A 24,636-nucleotide genomic window follows, 5' to 3' on the forward strand; every position below is an offset into this window, starting at 1 on the left:
TCCAGATTTGGGAATCTTTTATTAACCCCTGCCGGGAATTCCCGGCTCAGCTCCAGGAAAATCCACAGCCGGCACTGGCGATGGATCCCGCTGGGATCCGTGTCCGGAATTTTCCCCGGGAATGCCGAGCTCACCGGCCTTGTGCGGATCCCAAATATTCCTCCAGCAGCATTCCCAGCTCCGAGTTCTGCCGCTGCAGGGCGGCGGCCTCGGAAAAGAGCTCGGATCTCCGGGTCAGAACTTTACTGGGAAAGAGACGCCGGGATAACGTGGAAAACCCACGGGATAACGTGGAAAAATCCCCGGAATTTTCCCAGCCCTCCCCACCCCGGGCACTCACTGATATTCCAGGAGCGCGGCTCCAAGCGCATCCCAAAGTTTGAGTGTCCGCTCGGGAATGACGCGGGTCAGCCCTTCCCAGTATTCCCCGTCCTTGGAATTGTCCCGGATGTCCTGAATTTCCCTGGGGGGTCCTTCGTCCCTGCGGATGGAGAACAAAGTTTGGGATGGGGATCGAAAGTTTGGGATGGGGAAGAAACCCCTGGGATGGTGAATGAATCCTTGGGATGGAGAACAAATCCCTGGGATGGAGAAAAAAATCTTTGGGATTAGAGAACAAATGTTTGGGATGGAGAACAAATCCCTGGAATGCTGAAAGAATTCTTGGGATGGAGAACAAATCCCTGGGATGGAGAAAAAAACCTTTGGGAATAGAGAACAGATCTTTGGGATAGAGAGAAAAACCTTGGGAATAGAGAACAAATCTTTGGGATGGAGAACAAATCCTTGGGATGGAGAACAGATCTTAGGGATAAGAGAAAAAATCTTTGGGATGGAGAACAAATCTTCAGGATGGAGAACAAATTTTTGGGATGGAGGGCAAATATTTGGGAATAGAGAACAAATCTCTGGGATGTTGAACAAATCCTTGGGATGTTGAACAAATCTTTGGGATAGAGAAAAAAATCTTTGGGATGGAGAACAAATCCTTTGGGATGGAGAACAAATCTTAGGGATAGTTGGGAATAGAGAACAAATCTTTGGGATGTTGAACGAATCCCTGGGATGGAGAAAAAAAACTTTGGGAATAGAGAACAGATCTTTGGGATAGAGAGAAAAACCTTGGGAATAGAGAACAAATCCTTGGGATGGAGAACAAATCCTTTGGATAGAGAACAAATCTTAGGGATAAGAGAAAAAAACTTTGGGAATAGAGAACAGATCTTCAGGATGGAGAACAAATTTTTGGGACGGAGGGCAAATATTTGGGAATAGAGAACAGAGCCTTGGGATGGAGAATTAATTTTTGGGATAGAGAACAAAACCTTGGGATGGAATGGAGAGGAAATCCTTGGGATGGAGAACAAATCTTTGGGATGGAGAACAAATCTTTGGGATGGAGGACAAATATCTGTGATGGAGAACAAATCCTTGGGATGGAGAACAAATCTTAGGGATAGTTGGGAATGGAGAACAAATCTTTGGGAATGGAGAACAAATCCCTGGGATGTTGAACGAATCCTTGGGATGGAGAACAAATCCCTGGGATGGAGAAAAAAAAAACTTTGGGAATAGAGAACAGATCTTTGGGATAGAGAGAAAAATCCTGGGAATAGAGAACAAATCTTTGGGATGGAGAACAAATCCCAGGGATGGAGAACAGATCTTAGGGATAGAGAAAAAACTTTGGGAATAGAGAACAGACCTTCAGGATGGAGAACAAAGTTTTGGGATGGAGGGCAAATATTTGGGAATAGAGAACAAAACCCTTGGGATGGAGAACAAATCTCTGGGATGTTGAACAAATCCTTGGGATGGAGAAAAAATCTTTGGGATGGAGAGCAAATACTTGGGAATAGACAACAGAGCCTTGGGATGGAGAATTAATTTTTGGGATAGAGAAAAAAAAACTTGGGATGGAATGGAGAGCAAATCCTTGGGATGGAGAAGAAATCTTTGGGATGGAGAACAAATATTTGGGATGGAGAACAAATCCCTGGGATGGAGAAAAAATCTTTGGGAATAGAGAACAGATCTTTGGGATTAGAGAACAAATCTTTGGGATGGAGAACAAATCCCTGGAATGATGAAAGAATTCTTGGGATGGAGAACAAATTTTTGGGATGGAGGAAAAAAAACTTTGGGAATAGAGAACAGGTCTTTGGGATAGAGAGGAAAAACCTTGGGAATAGAGAACAAATCCCTTGGATGGAGAACAAATCCCTGGAATGCTGAAAGAATTCTTGGGATGGAGAACAAATCCCTGGAATGCTGAAAGAATTCTTGGGATGGAGAACAAATCCCTGGGATGGAGAAAAAAAAAATTTGGGAATAGAGAACAGATCTTTGGGATAGAGAAAAAAACTTTGGGAATAGAGAACAGATCTTCAGGATGGAGAACAAATTTTTGGGATGGAGGGCAAATATTTGGGAACAGAGAACAAATCCTTGGGATGGAGAACAAATCCCTGGGATGGAGAGCGAATACTTGGGAATAGAGAACAGAGCCTTGGGATGGAGAATTAATTTTTGGGATAGAGAAAAAAAACCTTGGGATGGGATGGAGAGCAAATCCTTGGGATGGAGAACAAATCTTTGGGATGGAGGACAAATCCTTGGGATGGAGAAAAAAAAATTTGGGAATAGAGAACAGATCTTTGGGATAGAGAGAAAAACCTTGGGAATAGAGAACAAATCCTTGGGATGGAGAACAAATCTTAGGGATAAGAGGAAAAAACTTTGGGAATAGAGAACAGATCTTCAGGATGGAGAACAAATTTTTGGGATGGAGGGCAAATATTTGGGAATTGAGAACAAAACCCTTGGGATGGAGAACAAATCCTTGGGATGGAGAACAAATCCCTGGGATGGAGAACAAATCCTTGGGATGTCGAACGAATTCTTGGGATGGAGAACAAATCCCTGGGATGGAGAAAAAAAACTTCGGGAATAGAGAACAGATCTTTGGGATAGAGAGAAAAACTTTGGGAATAGAGAACAAATCTTTGGGATGGAGAACAAATCCTTGGGATGGAGAAAAAATCTTTGGGATGGAGAACAAATCCCTGGGATAGAGAACAAATCTTAGGGATAAGAGAAAAAAACTTTGGGAATAGAGAACAGATCTTCAGGATGGAGAACAAATTTTTGGGATGGAGGGCAAATATTTGGGAATAGAGAACAGAGCCTTGGGATGGAGAACAAATCCCTGGGATGTTGAACAAATCTTTGGGATGGAGAAAAAAAATCTTTGGGAATAGAGAACAAATCTTTGAGATGGAGAACAAATCCCTGGAATGCTGAAAGAATTCTTGGGATGGAGAACAAATCCCTGGGATTGGAGAAAAAAAATCTTTGGGAATAGAGAACAAATCTTTGGGATAGAGAGAAAGACCCTGGGAATAGAGAACAAATCCTTGGGATGGACAACAAATCCTTGGGATGGAGAACAAATCTTAGGGATAATTGGGAATAGAGAACAAATCTTTGGGAACAGAGAACAAATCCTTGGGATGTTGAACGAATCCTTGGGATGGAGAACAAATCCCTGGGATGGAGAACAAATCCCTGGGATGGAGAAAAAAAACTTTGGGAATAGAGAACAGATCTTTGGGATAGAGAGAAAAACCTTGGGAATAGAGAACAAATCCCTGGGATGGAGAACAAATCCTTGGGATGGAGAACAAATCTTAGGGATAAGAGAAAAAATCTTTGGGAATAGAGAACAGATCTTCAGGATGGAGAACAAATTTTTGGGATGGAGGGCAAATATTTGGGAATAGAGAACAAAACCCTTGGGATGGAGAACAAATCCCTGGGATGTTGAACAAATCCTTGGGATGGAGAGCAAATACTTGGGAATAGAGAACAGAGCCTTGGGATGGAGAATTAATTTTTGGGATAGAGAACAAAAACCTTGGGATGGAATGGAGAGCAAATCCTTGGGATGTTGAACGAATCCTTGGGATGGAGAACAAATCTCTGGGATGGAGAACAAATCTCTGGGATGTTGAATGAATCCTTGGGACGGAGAACAAATTTTTGGGATAGGGAAAAAAAACCTTGGGATGGGATGGAGAGCAAATCCTTGGGATGAAGAACAAATCTTTGGGATGGAGGACAAATTTTTGGGAAGGGAGAACAAACCCTTGGGATGGGAGCCAATCCTTGGGATGGAGAACCAAACTCCAGCTTTCCCTCCCTTCCGGGGTCCCGGATCATCTCCTGCCGGTTTATTCCCAAACTTGGGAATCTCCTGACCCCTCCGTCATGGAGCAGGGAAGGTTGGGAAGCTCCTTCTCCGAGCAGAACAACCCGGGAATTCCCAGGACATTCCCTGGATCCCGGTTTGGCTCAATCCCGGTGTTCCCACCTCAGCTTGACAAATTCCCGCAGGAATTCCCGCAGGATTGTCAGGACGTGATCCACTTGGATGGACGGGACGCGCGGGGAGCTCCCGGGGGATTCCCGCTGATCCCGCTGGGAATGGGATCGGCCGCTCCCTCGGTCCTCAGCCGGATCCGCGGGATCTTCTCCAGCCCAGGTGACCTGGAGGGAAAAAAGCTGGATTTGGAATTTTTGGGGTTTTTTTTAATATGAACACAGCGATCCTCAATCCCGGAATTCTTGGGATCCTGGGATCCGCCGGGTGATCCCACCTGGATCTTGGGCGCGTTCTGGGATTCGTAGTCCAGGAAAAAATCCAGGAGCTCGCGCAGCTCGTCCTCGTCCTCAATGCGGAGGGCCTGGAAAAGCGGGAATTCCGTGGGAAGGGAATTTTCCGGGATGAGAGGAAATGCCAGGTAAGGAATGGTGGGAAGCGAGGAATGCCCATGGATGGGAAAATCTGGGAACGGGCTGGAGGAGTCCTGGAGGTGCTCAAATCATCGGGATGGGCTGGAGCTGGGAATCTGGGAATCACGGAATGTTCTGGGTGGGAAGGGACCTCAAAGCTCATCCCACTCCTTGGGTGGGGACGCCTTCCATGATCCCAAAACTTGGACATTCCCAGAGGTCCTGGGGCAGCCACAGCTTCTCTGGGAATTCCAGCCCAGCCAGGAATTCCTTCCCAAATTCCTCCCCTTTCCAGGGAATTCCCTCCATTCCCGGCGCTCCCAGGCCGGGATTGGATCCATACCCATCTGGACTCCTCTCTGGGAAGGAATTTTGGGATCCAGGGGTTTCACTGGGAATTCGGGACTCCAGGAAGGGTCTCCCCTCACTTTTCCACCCCCAAATTCCATAAAAATCCCTCGGGATGGATCCTGAGCGTCCTCGATCCCAGAATCCCGGAATGGTTTGGATGGGATCAGTGGATCTCCAATCCCATCCCAGGGACACTTCCCACGATCCTGGGGTGATCCAAACTCACCCTTGGTCATTCCCAGGGATTCTCTGGGAATTCCAGCCCAGCCGGGAATTCCTGCTCAAGATCCCAAAATCCCAAGCTCCCCTTTCCCACTGGGAATTCCATTCCCTGGCTCCTGCCCCTCCAGCCCTTCCCCAAATTCCAGCTCCCCTGGAGCCCCTTTGGGATCGGGAAGCGGCTCCAAGGATTCCCTGGATCCTTCCCTGATCCAGGGGAACATTCCCAGCTCTTCCACATCCTCCTGGTGCTGAGCATTCCAAGCCCAATCCCGGGAGATCCGATCCCAGCTCACCTCGAGGACGGACCGGAGCTGCCGGACGTCGTTCCGGGGTCCCACCACCTCCCGCAGCGGCTTTAGGAGTTTGTTTTCCAGCAGGAATCCCTTGGGAAAAAGGCCGGGAAGAGGCGGCAGAGCCACGGTGAGCGTTCCCAGCCCTCATTCCGAAGGAATCCACAAAAAATCCTGGATCCAGGGCCGCTCCCGGATCCCAGCGCCGCTCACCGACTCCTCGCTCAGGACCTCCAGGATTTTCCGGAGGGTTTTCCTGGGAATGCCCGGCCGGGATGTGGCTGTTTCCTCCACCTTTTCCTGGTTTTCCTTCCCTCCTTCCGTGCTCCGCTCTCCTTTCTTCCTCCTCCTCCCTTCCTGCTCCGCTTTTCCAGACTCGATCCCTGAAAATCAGAGCGGGAAGCTGGGAGCAAAATCCCAAACCTTGGGAGTCACCGGCTGCAAAATCCCTGGAAAACAAATCTCCTGGAACCTGGGAGCAAAATCCCAAACCTTGGGAGACACCGGCGGCAAAATCCCTGGAAAACAAATCTCCTGGGATCAGAGCTGCTTGTTGGAACTGGGAAAACCGGGAAAAAAACCAGTGGGAACATCCCTTGGAACGAGCCAGCTCAGGGCTGGCGGCTCCCGGACGATCCCAACTGGAAATCCCAAGGATCGGCGGGACGCCGGAGCCTTTCCCCCTGTAAATTCCAAGGAATTCACGGATCCCACCTTCCAGAAGTTTGGTGGCCACCTGCATGGCGTCCCTCTTCTCCTGGCGGCGTCCCAGGGGTCCCACGTTATCCAGGAAAACCAAGCCAGGCTCTTCCCACGGCATTCCCAGCTGCTGGACGCGGATGATCCGATCGGCATCCAGCGCTTCCCGGATCAGGGCTTTGGCCTCCTCCTCGTTGGCGATCCAAACCTGCCGGAATTTCTCGGCGCTGCTGCGCATCAGCTGCCTGTGGGAAAAAGGATCCCGAGGGGATCGGATCCCGCTCCGCCGTTCCCGAGGATCCCCGCGGGGTCGGAATTCCGACCCCTGGAATTCCCACCTCATCCGGCTCTGCATCTCCTGGAACTGCCCGGTGAGACGCTCCAGCTCCGATTCCAGGCTCTGCTTTTCCTCTTGGAATTTCGTCTCCTGCTTGGCCATTTTGTCCCTCAGAAATTCCAGGGACGTCCGGAATCTGGGAAGGGACAAAAAAGGGACAAAAATTCCTCTTGGAATTTCATCCCCTGCTTGGCCATTTTGTCCCTCAGCAGTTCCAGAGAGATCCAGAATCTGGGAAGGGACAAAAATGGGACAAAAATTCCTCTTGGAATTTCATCTCTTCCTTGGCCATTTTGTCCCTCAGCAGTTCCAGGGACGTCCGGAATCTGGGAAGGGACAAAAATTCCTCTTGGAATTTCGTCTCCTGCTTGGCCATTTTGTCCCTCAACAATTCCAGGGAGGTCCAGAATCTGGGAAGGGACAAAAAAGGGACAAAAATTCCTCTTGGAATTTCGTCTCTTGTTTGGCCATTTTGTCCCTCAGCAGTTCCAGGGACGTCCGGAATCTGGGAAGGGACAAAAATTCCTCTTGGAATTTTGTCTCCTGCTTGGCCATTTTGTCCCTCAGCAATTCCAGGGAGATCTGGAATCTGGGAAGGGACAAAAATTCCTCTTGGAATTTCATCCCCTGCTTGGCCATTTTGTCCCTCAGCAATTCCGGGGATGTCCGGAATCTGGGAAGGGACAAAAATTCCTCTTGGAATCTCATCCCCTGCTTGGCCATTTTGTCCCTCAGCGATTCCAGGGAGGTCCGGAATCTGGGAAGGGACAAAAAAGGAAAATTCCTCTTGGAATTTCATCCCCTGCTTGGCCATTTTGTCCCTCAGCAATTCCAGGGATGTCCGGAATCTGGGAAGGGACAAAAAAGGGACAAAAAAGGGACAAAATTCCTCTTGGAATTTCGTCTCCTGCTTGGCCATTTTGTCTCTCAGCAATTCCAGGGATGTCCGGAATCTGGGAAGGGACAAAAATTCCTCTTGGAATTTCGTCTCTTGTTTGGCCATTTTGTCCCTCAGCAGTTCCAGGGACCTCCGGAATCTGGGAAGGGACAAAAAAGGGACAAAATTCCTCTTGGAATTTCACCCCCTGCTTGGCCATTTTGTCCCTCAGCAATTCCAGGGAGGTCCGGAATCTGGGAAGGGACAAAAATTCCTCTTGGAATTTCATCCCCTGCTTGGCCATTTTGTCCCTCAGCAGTTCCAGGGATGTCTGGAATCTGGGAAGGGACATAAAAGGGACAAAAATTCCTCTTGGAATTTCATCTCCTGCTTGGCCATTTTGTCCCTCAGCAATTCCAGGGACGTCCGGAATCTGGGAAGGGACAAAAAAGGGACAAAAATTCCTCTTGGAATTTCATCTCCTGCTTGGCCATTTTGTCCCTCAGCAATTCCAGGGATGTCCGGAATCTGGGAAGGGACGAAAACAAGACAAAAATTCCTCTTGGAATTTCATCTCTTGTTTGGCCATTTTGTCCCTCAGCAGTTCCAGGGATGTTCAGAATCTGGGAAGGGACGAAGAGCCGGGATTTGGGAATTTTCCCCAGAGGTGGGGAACAGCTTTGGATCGGGAGGGGATTCCCGGGGTGGGTTTTACCGGCTGATTTTCCTTTTCTGCTGGGATCGGAGCGTGGAATTTTCCACATCCAGCTGCCGGAGCACGTCCAGGTTGTATTCCAGCTTCACCTGGTTCAGGTGGTGAATCCCCTTCATCTGCTGGAGTTTCCTCTCCAGGTACTGGAATTCCATGGGAAAAAAAAAAAAATCACAAAGAATTCCACAGGAAAAAGAAAAGGATCAGAAAAAAGAACCTGGAATTTAGGGAAAACCCAGGGAAACTCCCGGAAAGGGTTTGGATTCCCCAGGAAAAGAAAAGTTGGAATTAAATCCCAGCAGGGCCAAGAGTTTTTCCCTTTCCGGAGGATGGAGGCAAGCCACGATCCGGGGGTTAATTCCCAAAAATTCCACCCAAGGCAGAAATCCAAAGGCAAATCCTAAACAACCAGCAGGGAAATCCTTCCCAATCCCAGCCTCTCCCACCTCGGAATTCCCACCCTAAATCCCAGTCCCAGCTGCAATTTTTGCTTCCAGGAATTTTAATTTTTTTTTTTTTTTTCCACTTGCTGTGGGCACAGAGAATTCCCGCTCCTCCTCCTTAGGGAATTCTGCATTTGTGGGGATGAATATTGGGATATTTTACAGCTATTTGGGGAAGAAAATATTCCTAATATCCAGTGGAAAACTTTTCCTGGAGCAGCCGGAGGAATTTCTCTGTTGTTATCCCTGTTCCCAAGGCTGCTCCCAAACCGGGATAAGGCCGTGGAACACAAACAGGGAAAATTATCTCCGGAGCCTTCCCCAGACACAACTCCAGGTTGTTTTTCCAACGTTTTCCCGTCTTCCCAACGGCCCCACATTCCCTGGGAATGCTGAGCTCCAGCACGGAGCTGCTTCCATCCCAAAACACCTCTGGGAACATCCCAAACTTCCGAGTTATCGGGAACAGGGGGTGAGGAGCTGCTGGAGCGAGTCCAGGGAATGCCAGGGAGCTGCTCCAGGGCTGGGAGAGCTGGGAATGTTCCCCTGGATCAGGGAAGGATCCAGGGAATCCTTGGAGCCGCTTCCCGATCCCCAAAGGGGCTCCAGGAGAGCTGGAATTTGGGGAAGGGCTGGAGGGGCAGGAGCCAGGGAATGGAATTCCCAGTGGGAAAGGGGAGCTTGGGATTTTGGGATCTGGGGAAGGAATTCCCGGCTGGGCTGGAATTCCCAGAGAATCCCTGGATCCCTGGGAATGTCCAAGGGTGGGTTTGGATCACCCCGGGATGGGGGAAGTGTCCCTGGGATGGGATTGGTGCTCCATGGATCCCATCCCAAACCATTCCGTGATTCTGGGATCGAGGACACTCAGGCTAAATCCCAATGGATTTTTATGGAATTTGGGGATGGAAAAAGGAAGGGAGACCCTTCCTGGAGTCCCGAATTCCCAGTGAAGCCCCTGGATCCCAAAATTCCTTCTCCAGGAGGAATCAGGATGGGGATGGATCCAATGCCAGGCTGGGAGAGCCGGGAATGTTCACTGGGATCAGGGGAGGATCCAGGGAATCCTTGGAGCCTTTTCCAGAGGGAAAGGAGAGCTGGAATTTGGGGAAGGGCTGGAGGGGCAGGAGCCAGGGAATGGAATTCCCAGTGGGAAAGGGGAGCTTGGGAGTTTGGGATCTTGGGCAGGAATTCCCGGCCGGGCTGGAATTCCCAGAGAATCCCTGGATCCCTGGGAATGTCCAAGGGTGGGTTTGGATCACCCCGGGATCATGGAGGTGTCGAGGTTGGAATGGTTTGGGCTTTGAGGTCCCTTCCCACCCAAACCATTCCAGGATTCCCAGAGGTGATTCCGTGATCCGGGGCCTTTCCCGGTACCTGCACGTCCTGTTCCAGCTGGAATTTCACGCTGTCGTACTTCTCCACGCTCTCCTCCTGCAGCTCGCTCAGCTGCTGCTCGAAATCCAGCGCCTTGTCCATCTGCTTCTGCAGGAATTCCAGCTGGGGGGGCAAGGAGAACCTCATCCCACCTCCTCCAGAATCATCCGATGTCCTCCGACCTCATTCAATGTCCTCTAACCTCATCCAATGTTCTCCAGCCTCATCCCACCTCCTCCAGCATCATCCCACCTCCTCCGACCTCATCCAATGTTCTCCACCCTCATCCAATGTTCTCCAGCCTCATCCCACCTCCTCCAACATCATCCCACCTCCTCCAGCCTCATCCAATGTCCTCCCACCTCATCCAATATCCTCCAGCCTCATCCAATGTCCTCCAGCCTCATTCAACCTCCTCCAGCCTCATCCAATGTTCTCCAACCTCATCCAATGTTCTCCAATCTCATCCAATGTTCTCCAACCTCATCCAATGTTCTCCAATCTCATCCAATGTTCTCCAATCTCATCCAATGTTCTCCACCCTCATCCAATGTTCTCCAGCCTCATCCCACCTCCTCCAGCCTCATCCCACCTCCTCCAGCCTCATCCAATGTTCTCCAACCTCATCCAATGTTCTCCACCCTCATCCAATGTTCTCCAATCTCATCCAATGTTCTCCACCCTCATCCAATGTTCTCCAATCTCATCCAATGTTCTCCACCCTCATCCAATGTTCTCCAATCTCATCCAATGTTCTCCAATCTCATCCAATGTCCTCCAACCTCATCCAATGTTCTCCAATCTCATCCAATGTTCTCCAGCCTCATCCAATGTCCTCTGACCTCATCCAATGTCCTCCAACCTCACCCAACCTCATCCCACCTCATTCAACTCCATCCCACCTCATCCAACCCCTTCTCAACCTTATGCAACCTCATCCAACTCCATCCCAACCTCATCCAACCTCATCCAAACCCATCCAGCCTTTTCCAACTTTATCTAACTTCATCCAACCTCATCCAACCCCATCCCATCTCATCCAACCTCATCCCACCTTGTCCAACCTCCTCCAATCTCATCCCAACTCATCCAACCTCATCCAACCCCATCCCACCTCATCCAACCTCATCCCACCTCATCCAACCTCATCCAACCATATCCCACCCCATCCAACTCCATCCCAACTTTATCCAACCCCATCCCAACCTCATCCAACCCCATCCCACCTCATCCAACCCCATCCCACCTCATCCAACTCCATCCCAACCTCATCCAACCTCATCCAACCTCATCCCACCTCATCCAACTCCATCCCAATCTTATCCAACCTCATCCAACCTCATCCCACCTCATCCAATGTCCTCCAACTCCATCCCAACCTCCTCCAATCTCATCCCACCTCATCCAACTCCATCCCAACATCATCCCACCTCATCCCAACCTCATCCCACCTCATCCAATGTCCTCCAACCCCATCCCACCTTATCCAGCCCCATCCCAGCCTGTTCCCACCCCAATCCCAAAAAAAGCTCCTCCAGGGCAGAGCCAATCCCGGCATTCCGAGGGGGACCTGGAGCGTGTCCAGGGAAAAGGAACGGATCGGGAATGGGGCTGGAGCAGCTGAGGGAGGTGGGAAAACATCTCAGCGAGCCCGGAGACAGGAACGCTCCAGAGGGAACTTTCCGGAATTCCCGGAAAAGTTGAAGCCAGGTGGGATCGGCCTTTACTCCCACGGGATAAGGAGGAAACTTCCAGGGGAGGTTTGGTTGGATCTTGGGAACAATTCCCACCTGGAAGTCTCCACCCAGAGCAGGGTGGAGTCCCCATTCCCGCTGGGATTGAAATCCACGTGGATTTGGCCCTTTTTGGGGTTGGATCCGCTCTGGGAACGGTTGGACTCGGTGATCCCGGAGGGTTTTTGGGAATTTTCCCAAAAAAGGACAAAAATCTCCCATGGGATTCACCTCGTGGTCGTTGTGGTCCCGGATGGCCTCATCCCATCTTTTCCGGTTGCTGGCCAGAATTTCCCGACGTTCCTCCTCCAACGTTTTCTGCAGAAGAGACGGGAATTCCGCGCTGGGATCTCCGGGAATGGGAACAGCGACGCTCCCGGGTCGCTCCCAAACTCATTCCCAACCCCTCAGAGCTCCGGATTCCGACTTCACCCACCCGGATTTCACCCCAGCACCGCCACCCCGAATTTTTTTAATTTTATTTTTTTTCCCACAAAAGATATGGAGGAGTTTTTCCTGTTTTTCCCCCGCTTTTCCTGGTTTTCCCGGGAATTGGGTACCTCGATGCGCCGGAGGTGGTGCCGGTGGGCTTGGAGCATATTCCTGGTTTGTTCTTCCATCCTTTCCAGGAGAAGGCGGATGTCACCCGCCTGCTCCCGCAGGACCTGCTCGTACTGCTCCTCCTTGGCCTTCAGCGCCTGGAAAAACCAGGGAAAGGGAGGCCGGAATCAGCGGGAATCCAGCGGGAATCCGCAGGGAAACGGCCGGACACGGAATTATCGTGGATTGGGTGGGAAGGATCACCCGATTCCCACCCCGCCATCCCAGGGTGATCCAACATTTCCTTGGATGCTCCCAGGGATTCTCTGGGAATTCCAGCCCGGCCGGGAATTCCTTCCCCAGATCCCAAAATCCCAAGCTCCCCTTCCCCACTGGGAATTCCATTCCCTGGCTCCTGCCCCTCCAGCCCTTCCCCAAATTCCAGCTCTCCTTTCCCTGTGGAAAAGGCTCCAAGAATTCCTGGATCCTTCCCCGATCCCGGAGAACATTCCCGGCTCTCCCAGCCTGGCATTGGATCCATCCCCATCCCGACTCCTCTCTGGGAAGGAATTTTGGGATCCAGGGGCTTCACTGGGAATTCGGGATTCCAGGAAGGGTCTCCCTTCCCTTTTCCATCCCCAAATTCCATAAAAATCCCTCGGGATGGATCCTGAGTGTCCTCGATCCCAGAATCCCGGAATGGTTTGGGATGAGATCCATGGATCTCCAATCCCATCCCAGGGACACTTCCCATGATCCCAGGGTGATCCAAATCCACCCTTGGACATTCCCAGGGATCCAGGGATTCTCTGGGAATTCCAGCCCAGCCGGGAATTCCTTCCCAAGATCCCAAAATCCCAAGCTCCCCTTTCCCACTGGGAATTCCATTCCCTGGCTCCTGCCCCTCCAGCCCTTCCCCAAATTCCAGCTCTCCTGGAGCCCCTTGGGGATCGGGAAGCGGCTCCAAGGATTCCCTGGATCCTTCCCTGGCTCTGTGGACAGGGAGCAGCTCCCGGAATTCCCAGGTACCTCCTGGAGCTCTCGGATCAGCCGGTTCTTCCCGGCCAGGAGCTGCTGGCACTGCTCCTGCTGCTGCTCCAGCAGCTCCCACAGTTCCTGCGGGATCCGCACGTCCCCCGCCGAGCCCCACTTGGAGTTGATCTCCGCCAGTTTTTCCGTCCCCAACTTGGCTTCCTCCTCCAGCTTTTCCAGCCTGCGGGAAGGCGGGAATTGGGGAGCTGGGAGAGGGCTGGAGGTGCTCCAGACATGGGGTTTTCCCCTTCCCTAAATCCCTTCCCTAAATCCTTTCATAAATCCATTCCCTAAATCCCTTCCCTGAATCCCTTCCCTGAATCCGTTCCCTGAATCCCTTCCCTAAATCCCTTCCCTGAATCCCTTCCCTGAATCCGTTCCCTGAATCCCTTCCCTAAATCCCTTCCCTGAATCCCTTCCATGAATCCCTTCCCTGGATCCCTTCCCTGAATCCCTTCCCTGAACCCCTTCCCTGAATCCCTTCCCTAAATCCCCACCCTAAAATCCCGTTCCTTCCATAAATCTCTTCCCTAAGATCCCGTTCCTTCCCTAAATCTCTTCCCTAAAATCCCGTTCCTTCCCCAAATCCCTTCCCTAAAATCCCTTTCCTTTCCCAAATCTCTTCCCTAAAATCCCTTTCCTTCCCTAAATCCCTTCTATGAATCCCTTCCCTAAATCCCTTCCCAAAAACCTTTCCCTGGATCCCTTCCCTGAATCCGTTCCCTAAATCCCATCCCTAAATCCCTTCCCTGAATCCCTTCCCTGAATCCCTTGCCTAAATCCATTCCCAAAAACTCCTTCCCTAAATCCCTTCTATGAATCCATTCCCTAAATCCCAGGAGCATGGATTTGGTGTTTCCTGGAATTTCCAGGAACGCGGCTGCTGGAAAAGCAGGAGAGGACCGGCCGGGAACGATCCTGGTGGGGATCACGGAATGCCAGAAATTGGGAAAGCTTTGGAAAATCCCGCTAGGAAAAATTCCACTGTCAGAGCAGGACAGGCAGGGCCGTCCCGGGAATGCGCTGAGGAATTCCAAGGAGGAATTCCAGGATGCTTTGGGTGGGATTCGTGGACCTTCCGTCCCAAACCGTTCCAATCCCACCATCCCAGGCTGCTCCAACTTTTCCTTGGATATTCCCAGGGATTCTCTGGGAATTCCAGCCCGGCCGGGAATTCCTGCCCATGATCCCAAAATCCCAAGCTCCCCTTTCCCACTGGGAATTCCATTCCCTGGCTCCTGCCCCTCCAGCCCTTCCCCAAATTCCAGCTCTCCTGGAGCCCCTTGGGGATCGGGAAGTGGCTCCAAGGATTCCCTGGATCCTTCCCTGATCCAGGGGAACATTCCCGGCTCTCCCAGCCTGGCATTGGATCCATCCCCATTCCGACTCCTCCTGGAGAAGGAATTTTGGGATCCAGGGGTTTCACTGGGAATTCGGGACTCCAGGAAGGGTCTCCCTTCCCTTTTCCATCCCCAAATTCCATAAAAATCCCTTGGGATGTATCCTGAACGTCCTCGATCCCAGAATCCCGGAATGGTTTGGGATGGGATCCATGGACCTCCAATCCCATCCCAGGGACGCTTCCCAAGATCCCGGGGTGATCCAAACCCACCCTTGGGCACTCCCAGGGATCCAGGGATTCTCTGGGAATTCCAGCCCAGCCGGGAATTCCTGCCCCAGATCCCAAAATCCCAAGCTCCCCTTTCCCACTGGGAATTCCATTCCCTGGCTCCCGCCCCTCCAGCCCTTCCCCAAATTCCAGGTCTCCCAGGAAACCTCTGGAAAACTCCCTCCAACCTCCTGGGCCGGGTGGGATTTGGGCCCACCTCACGGGCCTCAATTTCCCATGGGAATCCAACGGCATTCCCAAAATTCCCGGCTCCTCCCCCTCACCTCCTCAGCTTCTCCGGCCCCTCCTTTTCCCGCCGCCGCGATTCCCGGAGATCGGATTCCACCTGGACGTCGGTCAGGAGCTGCGTCCCGTGGAAAAGGAGCTTGGCCAGGACCTGCCAGGGAAGGGACGTTCCCGGGAATTTGGTCTTGGAATGCACGAATCCCGGATCATTGGGAATCCAAATCCCGTGGATCCCGGTCAAATCCCCGTGCCTGAAGGATCCCAAAATCCCTTTCCGTGCCTGAATCCCTTCCCTGAATCCCATCCCTAAATCCCATCCCATAATCCCATCCTGGAATCCTATCTCGGAATCCCATCCCAGAATCTCATCCCATTCCATAATCCCATCCCTGAATCCCATCCCGGAATCCCATCCCGGAATCCCATCCTGGAATCCCATCCCGGAATCCCATCCCATCCCATAATCCCATCCTGGAATCCCATCCCGGAATCCCATCCCAGATTCCCATCCCATCCCACAATCCCATCCCGCAATCCCATCCCATTCCATAATCCCATCCTGGAATCCCATCCCGGAATCCCATCCCAGAATCCCATTCCATAATCCCACCCCATCCCGGAATCCCATCCCGGAATCCCATCCCAGAATCCCATCCCAGAATCCCATCCCGGAATCCCATCCCATCCCATAATCCCATCCTGGAATCCTATCTCGGAATCCCATCCCATTCCATAATCTCATCCCAGAATCCCATCCCATTCCATAATCCCATCCCAGATTCCCATCCCATCCCACAATCCCATCCCGCAATCCCATCCCATTCCATAATCCCATCTCGGAATCCCATCCTGGATTTCCATCCCGCAATCCCATCCCATCCCATTCCATAATCCCATCCCAAAATCCCATCCCATTCCAGAATCCCATCCCGGAATCCCATCCCGGAATCCCATCCCGGAATCCCATCCCAGAATCCCATCCCAGAATCCCATCCCGGAATCCCATCCCGGAATCCCATCCCAAAGTCCCATTCCATAATCCCATCCTATTCCAGAATCCCATCCCAGAATCCCATCCCAGAATCCCATCACGGAATCCCATCCCGGAATCCCATCCCGGAATCCCATCCCGGAATCCCATTCCGGAATCCCATCCCAAAATCCCATCCCGGAATTCCATCCCTGAATCCCATCCAAATTCCATAATCCCATCCCAAAATCCCATCCCAAAATATCATCCCAGAATCCCATCCCAGAATCCCATCCCAAAATCCCATCCTGGAATCCCATCCCAAAATCCCATCCCAGAATCCCATCCCGGAATTCCATCCCTGAATCCCATCCAAATTCCAGAATCCCATCCCAGAATCCCATCCTGGAATCCCATCCTGGAACCCCATCCCATCCCAGAATCGCAATCCAGCCTGGATTCCCATCCTGGAATCTCATCCCGGAATCTCATCCCAGAATCCCATCCCAAAAACCCATTCCATTCCATAATCCCATTCCAAATCCCATCCCATCCCGGATTCCCATCCCATCCCGCAATCCCATCCCGCAATCCCATCCCGTTCCATAATCCCATCTCGGAATCCCATCCTGGATTTCCATCCCGCAATCCCATCCCATCCCGTTCCATAATCCCATCTCGGAATCCCATCCTGGATTTCCATCCCGCAATCGCATCCCAAAATCCCATCCCGTTCCATAATCCCATCTCGGAATCCCATCCTGGATTTCCATCCCGCAATCGCATCCCAAAATCCCATCCCATTCCATAATCCCATCCCAAAATCCCATCCCATTCCAGAATCCCATCCCAGAATCCCATCCCGGAATCCCATCCCGGAATCCCATCCTGGATTCCCATCGTGGAATCCCATTCCATAATCCCATCCCAAATCCCATCCCGGAATCCCATCCCAGAATTCCCGTATGGAATTAAGGTTGGAAAAGCCCATGGAATCCAACTATTCCCATCAGATCCCAAAGATCCCACTCCAATCCCGATCCTTGGGAATTTCTCTCCCGGTTTTGGGGCCAAAAATGAGGAAAAATGGGATAAGGATGGATCCAAGAGGAAATTCCCATTGGATCCCAAGGATCCCTCTCAAATCCCAGGAATTCCTTGGGAATTTCTCTCCTGGTTTTTGGCCCAAAAAAGAGGAAAAATGGGATAAGGATGGATCCAGGAGGAAATTCCCATCGGATCTCAAGGATCCAGCCCCAAATCCCAGGAATTCCTTGGGAATTTCTATCCCATTTTTTGGGCCAAAAAAGAGGAAAAATGGGATAAGGATGGATCCAGGAGGAAATTCCCGTTGGATCCCAAGGATCCAGCCCCAAATCCCAGGAATTCCTTGGGAATTTCTCTCCTGGTTTTTGGGCCAAAAAAGAGGAAAAATGGGATAAGGATGGATCCAAGAGGAAATTCCCATCGGATCCCAAGAATCCCTCTCAAATCCCAGGAATTCCTTGGGAATTTCTATCCCGGCTTTTGGGCCAAAAAAGAGGAAAAATGGGATAAGGATGGATCCAGGAGGAAATTCCCGTCAGATCCCAAGGATCCAGCCCCAAATCCCGGTCCTTGGGAATTTCTATCCCTGTTTTTGGGCCAAAAAGAGGAAAAATGGGATAAGGATGGATCCAGGAGGAAATTCCCATCGGATCCCAAGGATCCCTCTCAAATCCCAGGAATTCTTTGGGAATTTCTATCCCGGTTTTTGGGCCAAAAAGAGGAAAAATGGGATAAGGATGGATCCAGGAGGAAATTCCCATCGGATCCCAAGGATCCCTCTCAAATCCCAGGAATTCTTTGGGAATTTCTATCCCGGTTTTTGGGCCAAAAATGAGGAAAAATGGGATAAGGATGGATCCAGGAGGAGATTCCCATCGGATCCCAAGGATCCAGCCCCAAATCCCAGGAATTCCTTGGGAATTTTGGTTTTTGGCCCAAAAAAGAGGAAAAATGGGATAGGGATGGATCCAGGAGGAAATTCCCATTGGATCCCAAGGATCCCTCTCAAATCCCAGGAATTCCTTGGGAATTTCTCTCCCGGTTTTTGGGCCAAAAAAGAGGAAAATGTGGGATAGGGATGGATCCAACAGGAAATTCCCATTGGATCCCAAAGATCCAGCCCCAAATCCCGGTTTTTGGGAATTTCTCTCCTGGTTTTTGGCCCAAAAATGAGGGAAAATGGGATAAGGATGGATCCAGGAGGAGATTCCCATCGGATCCCAAGGATCCCTCTCAAATCCCAGGAATTCCTTGGGAATTTCTCTCCACGTTTTTGGCCCAAAAATGAGGAAAATGTGGGATAGGGATGGATCCAGGAGGAAATTCCCATTTGATCCCAAGGATCCCTCTCAAATCCCAGGAATTCCTTGGGAATTTCTCTCCTGGTTTTTGGCCCAAAAATGAGGAAAAATGGGATAAGGATGGATCCAAGAGGAAATTCCCATTGGATCCAAAGGATCCCTCTCAAATCCCAGGAATTCCTTGGGAATTTTGGTTTTTGGGCCAAAAAAGAGGAAAAATGGGATAAGGATGGATCCAGGAGGAAATTCCCGTCAGATCCCAAGGATCCAGCCCCAAATCCCGGTCCTTGGGAATTTCTATCCCTGTTTTTGGGCCAAAAAGAGGAAAAATGGGATAAGGATGGATCCAGGAGGAAATTCCCATCGGATCCCAAGGATCCCTCTCAAATCCCAGGAATTCTTTGGGAATTTCTATCCCGGTTTTTGGGCCAAAAAGAGGAAAAATGGGATAAGGATGGATCCAGGAGGAAATTCCCATCGGATCCCAAGGATCCCTCTCAAATCCCAGGAATTCTTTGGGAATTTCTATCCCGGTTTTTGGGCCAAAAATGAGGAAAAATGGGATAAGGATGGATCCAGGAGGAGATTCCCATCGGATCCCAAGGATCCAGCCCCAAATCCCAGGAATTCCTTGGGAATTTTGGTTTTTGGCCCAAAAAAGAGGAAAAATGGGATAGGGATGGATCCAGGAGGAAATTCCCATTGGATCCCAAGGATCCCTCTCAAATCCCAGGAATTCCTTGGGAATTTCTCTCCCGGTTTTTGGGCCAAAAAAGAGGAAAATGTGGGATAGGGATGGATCCAACAGGAAATTCCCATTGGATCCCAAAGATCCAGCCCCAAATCCCGGTTTTTGGGAATTTCTCTCCTGGTTTTTGGCCCAAAAATGAGGGAAAATGGGATAAGGATGGATCCAGGAGGAGATTCCCATCGGATCCCAAGGATCCCTCTCAAATCCCAGGAATTCCTTGGGAATTTCTCTCCACGTTTTTGGCCCAAAAATGAGGAAAATGTGGGATAGGGATGGATCCAGGAGGAAATTCCCATTTGATCCCAAGGATCCCTCTCAAATCCCAGGAATTCCTTGGGAATTTCTCTCCTGGTTTTTGGCCCAAAAATGAGGAAAAATGGGATAAGGATGGATCCAAGAGGAAATTCCCATCGGATCCCAAAGATCCAGCCCCAAATCCCAGGAATTCATTGGGAATTTCTCTCCCAGTTTTTGGCCCAAAAAGGAGGAAAAATGGGATAAGGATGGATCCAGGGGGAAATTCCCATTGGATCCCATGGATCCCTCTCAAATCCCAGGAATTCCTTGGGAATTTTGGTTTTTGGGCCAAAAAAGAGGAAAAATGGGATAAGGATGGATCCCAGAGGAAATTCCCGTCGGATCCCAAGGATCCCTCTCAAATCCCAGTCCTTGGGAATTTCTCTCCCGGTTTTTGGGCCAAAAAAGAGGAAAAATGGGATAGGGATGGATCCCAGAGGAAATTCCCAATCCTTCCCGACCTTCTCGGTCTCCTGGATCAGCCTCAGGCTCTTCCTCTCCTCTTCCTCCTCCTCCTCCTCCTCTTCCCGCTCCACCTTCTCTCCGAGGGCTTCCCTGGGCGGAAAACACGGAAAAGTTGGAATATTTTGTTAATATTCAATAAAAATAGTATTATTTATAACGATTTTATATATAAAATTAATAAATAATAAGTATATAAATAAATATATAAAATTTAATAAAAACATTAAAATATAAAATTTAATAAAAACATAAAAATATAAAATCTAATAAAAACATGAAAGATAATAAAAGTTAGAAATATAAAACTTAATAAGTTAATAAAAAACTTTAAAAAAAAGTTAATTCTAAAAAGTTAATAAAAACCTGAATTAAAGCTTAATGAAAATTAAATACAAAAATTAATAAAAAGGTGAATTATTTAATAAAATCTTTATATAAAATATTATATATAATATAATATAATATAATATAATATAATATAATATAATATAATATAATATAATATAATATAATATAATATAATATAATATAATATAATATAATATAATATAATATAATATAATATAATATAATATAATATAATATAATATAATATAATATAATATAATATAATATAATATAATATAATATAATATAATATAATATAATATAATATAATATAATTCCATCCCACTTGGATATTCCAGTGGGATCAATCCCAGGTGAGGTCGGGAAGGGATTTGGGATTTGGGATGATCCCAATGGGATCCTTCCTGCTCGGGATATTCCCGCAGCCTGGGATTGGGATTGGGATTGGGATTGGGATTGGGATTAGGATTGGGATTGAGATTGGGATTGGGTTTGGGATTGGGATTGGGATTGGGATTGGGATTGATCATGAGCCTTTGGGATTGGGATTGGGATTGGGATTGGGTTTGGGATTGGGATTGGGATGGATCCTGAGCCTTTGGGATTGGGATTGGGATTGGGATTGGGATGGATCCTGAGCCTTTGGGATTGGGATTGGGATGGATTCGGAGCCCAAGATTGGGATTGGGATGGATCCCGAGCCTTTGGGATGGATCCCGAGTTCTGGGAATGTTCCTGAGCCCAGGATTGGGATTGGGATGGGTTTGGAGCCCTCAGAATGGTCCTGAACCCTGGGATTGGGATTGGGATGGATCCTGAGCCTTTGGGATGGATCCTGAGCCCAGGATTGGGATTGGGATGGATCCTGAAACCGGGATTTGGTTTGGGATGGATCCTGAGCCTTTGGGATGGATCCTGACCCCAGGATTGGGTTTGGGATGAGTTTGAAGCCTGGATTTGGGTTTGGGATGGATCCTGAGCCTTTGGGATGGATCCTGAGCCCAGGATTGGGATTGGGATGAGTTTGAAGCCTGGATTTGGGTTTGGGATGGATCCTGAGCCTTTGGGATGGATCCTGAGCCTTTGGGATTGGGTTTGGGATGGATCCTGAGCCCAGGATTGGGATTGGGATGAGTTTGAAGCCTGGATTTGGGATTGGGATGGATCCTGAGCCTTTGGGATGGATCCTGAGCCTTTGGGGTGGATCCTGAGCCTTTGGGATTGAATTTGGGATGGATCCTGAGCCCAGGATTGGGATTGGGATGGATCCTGAGCCTTTGGGATGGATCCTGAGCCCAGGATTGGGATTGGGATGAGTTTGAAGCCTGGATTTGGGATTGGGATGGATCCTGAGCCTTTGGGATGGATCCTGACCCCGGGATTGTTTTTCAGATGGATCCTGAGCCCTGGAATTGGGATTGGGATTGGGATGGATCCTGAGCCTTTGGGATGGATCCTGAGCCTTTGGGATGGATCCTGAGCCCTGGGAATGGGTTTGGGATGGATCCTGAGCCCGGGATTTGGTTTGGGATGGATCCTGAGCCTTTGGGAATGAATTTGGGATGGATCCTGAGCCTTTGGGATGGATTCTGAGCCTTTGGGATTTGGTTTGGGATGGATTCGGAGCCCAAGATTGGGATTAGAATGGATCCCGAGTCTTTGGGATGGATCCCGATTTCTGGGAATGTTCCTGAGCCCAGGATCGGGATTGGGATGGGTTTGGAGCCCTCAGAATGGTCCTGAACCCTGGGATTGGGATTGGGATGGATCCTGAACTCAGGATTGGGATTGTGATGGATCCTGAACCTTTAGGATTTGGTTTGGGATGGATCCTGAGCCTTTGGGATGGATCCTGACCCTGGGATTGGGATTGGGATTGGGATGGATCCTGAGCCTGGAATTGGGTTTGGGATGGATCCTGAGCCCAGGATTGGGATTGGGATGGATCCTGAGCCTTTGGGATGGATCCTGACCCTGGGATTGGGATTGGGATTAGTTTGGAGCCCTCAGAATGGTCCTAAACCCTGGGATTGGGACTGGGATTGGGATTGGGATTGGGATTGGGATTGGGATTGGGATTGGGATTGGGATTGGGATTGATCCTGAACCCGGGATTGGGATTGGGATGGATCCTGAGCCTTTGGGATGGATCCTGAGCCCAGGATTGGGATGGATCCTGAACCTTTGGGATTGATCCTGAGCCTTTGGGATGGATTCTGAGCCTTTGGGATGGATCCCGAGCTCTGGGAATGAATTTGGGATGGATCCTGAGCCTTTGGGAATGGATTTGGGATGGATCCTGACCCTTTGGGATGGATCCTGAACCTTTGGGATGGATCCCGAGCTCCGGAATGTCCCTCAGCCCCCGGGACAGGTTTGGGACAGATCCCCAGCCCCGGTTCCGGTTCTGAGCCCGGTTCCGGTAACCCCCGAGTTTGGGGTGAGCTCCCGACCCCCGGCCCCGTCCCGGTTTGGGGCGGGCACCCCCCAGCAACACCCCCCGCTGCGGAAAACCGGGAGGATCCTCTGGAAAACCGGGAACGGGAATGGCCCCGCCGCTCCTCACCGGCGCCGGGCATCGATGCGGTGGCGGCGGGCGGCGATTCGCTGCTGGCGCTCCCAGTCCGCGCCGGGACCGGGATCGGAACCGGGATCGGGACCGGGAACAGCACCGGGATCGGAACCGCGATCGGTACCGAGATCAGCACCGGGACCGGGATCGGCACCGGGAACAGCACCGGGATCGGTACCGGGAACAGCACCGGGATCGGCTCTGAGATCGGGATCGGCACCGGGAACAGCACCGGGACCGGGATCGGCACCGGAACGGGGATCGGTACCGGGAACAGCACCGGGACCGGGATCGGCACCGGAACGGGGATCGGCACCGGGAACAGCACCGGGACCGGGATCGGCACCGGAACGGGGATCGGCACCGGGAACAGCACCGGGATCGGCTCCGAGACCGGGATCGGCACCGGGAACAGCACCGGGAACAGCACCGGGATCGGCACCGGGAACAGCACCGGGATCGTCTCCGAGATCGGGATGGGCACCGGGATCGGCACCGGAACGGGGATCGGCACCGGGATCGGCACCGGAACGGGGATCGGCACCGGGATCGGCACCGGGACCGGGATCGGCACCGGGACCGTGCTCAGCACCGGGATCCGGTTTGGGATGAGCTTCAGGATCCGGTTTAGGCTCGGGCCCGATCTCCGCCTGCTCCGGGATCGGCCCCGGGCCCGCCCCGTCCGCCATGAGCACACCTGAGCGCAGGTGCGCTGCCGCTTCTGCGCATGCGCGCCTCCCGTTGCCCCGGCAACGGCCGATGCGCGGCGCTCACTGCGCATGCGCGCAACGCTGAGCGTCGCTCGTTGCTAAGCAACTGGGGCACCGTCTCAGCGCTGCTGCGCATGCGCGGTGGTGAGTCCCGTTGCTTGGCAACGGCGGGAGCATCAGGGCCGCCCCCCCCACCACGCTCCCAAATTTTCCAAATTTTCCAAATTTTCCCGGCGCTTTTCCGTGGGAAGCAGCGGGAAAAAAGCACCGGGAGAGCTCCTGCCGCTGCTTCCCGCGGGGATCCGGGAAATGGGGTTGGAATGAGGGGAGGGGACGGGCTGGAATTCCCAGGGGATCACTGGGAGTGTCCCAGGAAAAGTTGGAGCATCGGGATGGTGGGAAGGGAATGGGATGGGATTGGAGGTCCATGGATCCCATCCCAAACCATTCCGGGATTCTGGGATCGAGGACGCTCAGGATCCATCCCGAGGGATTTTTTATGGAATTTGGGGATGGAAAAGGGAAGGGAGACCCTTCCTGGAGTCCCGAATTCCCAGTGAAGCCCCTGGATCCCAAAATTCCTTCCCAGGAGGAATCGGGATGGGGATGGATCCAATGCCAGGCTGGGAGAGCCGGGAATGGAGGGAATTCCCTGGGAAAGGGGAACTTGGAGTGGGATTTGGGCAGGAATTCCCGGCTGGGCTGGAATTCCCAGAGAATCCCTGGATCCCTGGCAGTGCCCAAGGGTGGGTTTGGATCGCTCCAGGATCGTGGGAAGTGTCCCTGGGATGGGATTGGAGATCCATGGATCCCATCCCAAACCATTCCGGGATTCTGGGATCGAGGACACTCAGGATCCATCCCGAGGGATTTTTATGGAATTTGGGGATGGAAAAGGGAAGGGAGACCCTTC

At 51.1% G+C, this 24,636-nt stretch overlaps 1 protein-coding gene across 1 annotated transcript; it reads right to left on the bottom strand.

The window, feature by feature from the left end:
- Positions 1–23,794, bottom strand: LOC140683849 (dynein regulatory complex protein 1-like). Its single transcript, XM_072927703.1, has 17 exons — positions 23,310–23,794; positions 23,008–23,214; positions 20,090–20,183; positions 15,301–15,413; positions 13,405–13,588; positions 12,396–12,533; positions 12,067–12,153; positions 10,103–10,225; positions 8,286–8,425; positions 6,695–6,829; positions 6,372–6,601; positions 5,871–6,040; positions 5,661–5,750; positions 4,659–4,745; positions 4,373–4,548; positions 341–481; positions 1–245 (listed from the first exon to the last, which is right to left on the bottom strand). Exons 1-17 carry the CDS (start codon positions 23,792–23,794, stop codon positions 131–133), a joined length of 2,715 nt encoding a protein of 904 aa, XP_072783804.1. The 3' UTR covers positions 1–130.
- Positions 23,795–24,636: the final 842 nt, after the last annotated feature.

This window comes from Taeniopygia guttata, chromosome 3, assembly GCF_048771995.1.
Source record: "Taeniopygia guttata chromosome 3, bTaeGut7.mat, whole genome shotgun sequence".
Lineage (NCBI taxonomy): Eukaryota > Metazoa > Chordata > Aves > Passeriformes > Estrildidae > Taeniopygia > Taeniopygia guttata.

What these genes read in the sequence shown, in the direction of transcription:
- LOC140683849 (XM_072927703.1), bottom strand. Translation starts at nt 23,794, where the DNA reads ATGCGCAGTGAGCGCCGCGCATCGGCCGTTGCCGGGGCAACGGGAGGC. An exon ending in GTGCCGATCCCCGTTCCGGT is followed by an intron (nt 23,215 to 23,309) that starts GCCGATCCCGGT and finishes TCCCGATCTCAG; the next exon opens with AGCCGATCCCGGTGCTGTTC. An exon ending in CAGAAAAGGAAAATCAGCCG is followed by an intron (nt 6,830 to 8,285) that starts GTAAAACCCACC and finishes GTCCCTTCCCAG; the next exon opens with ATTCCGGACGTCCCTGGAAT.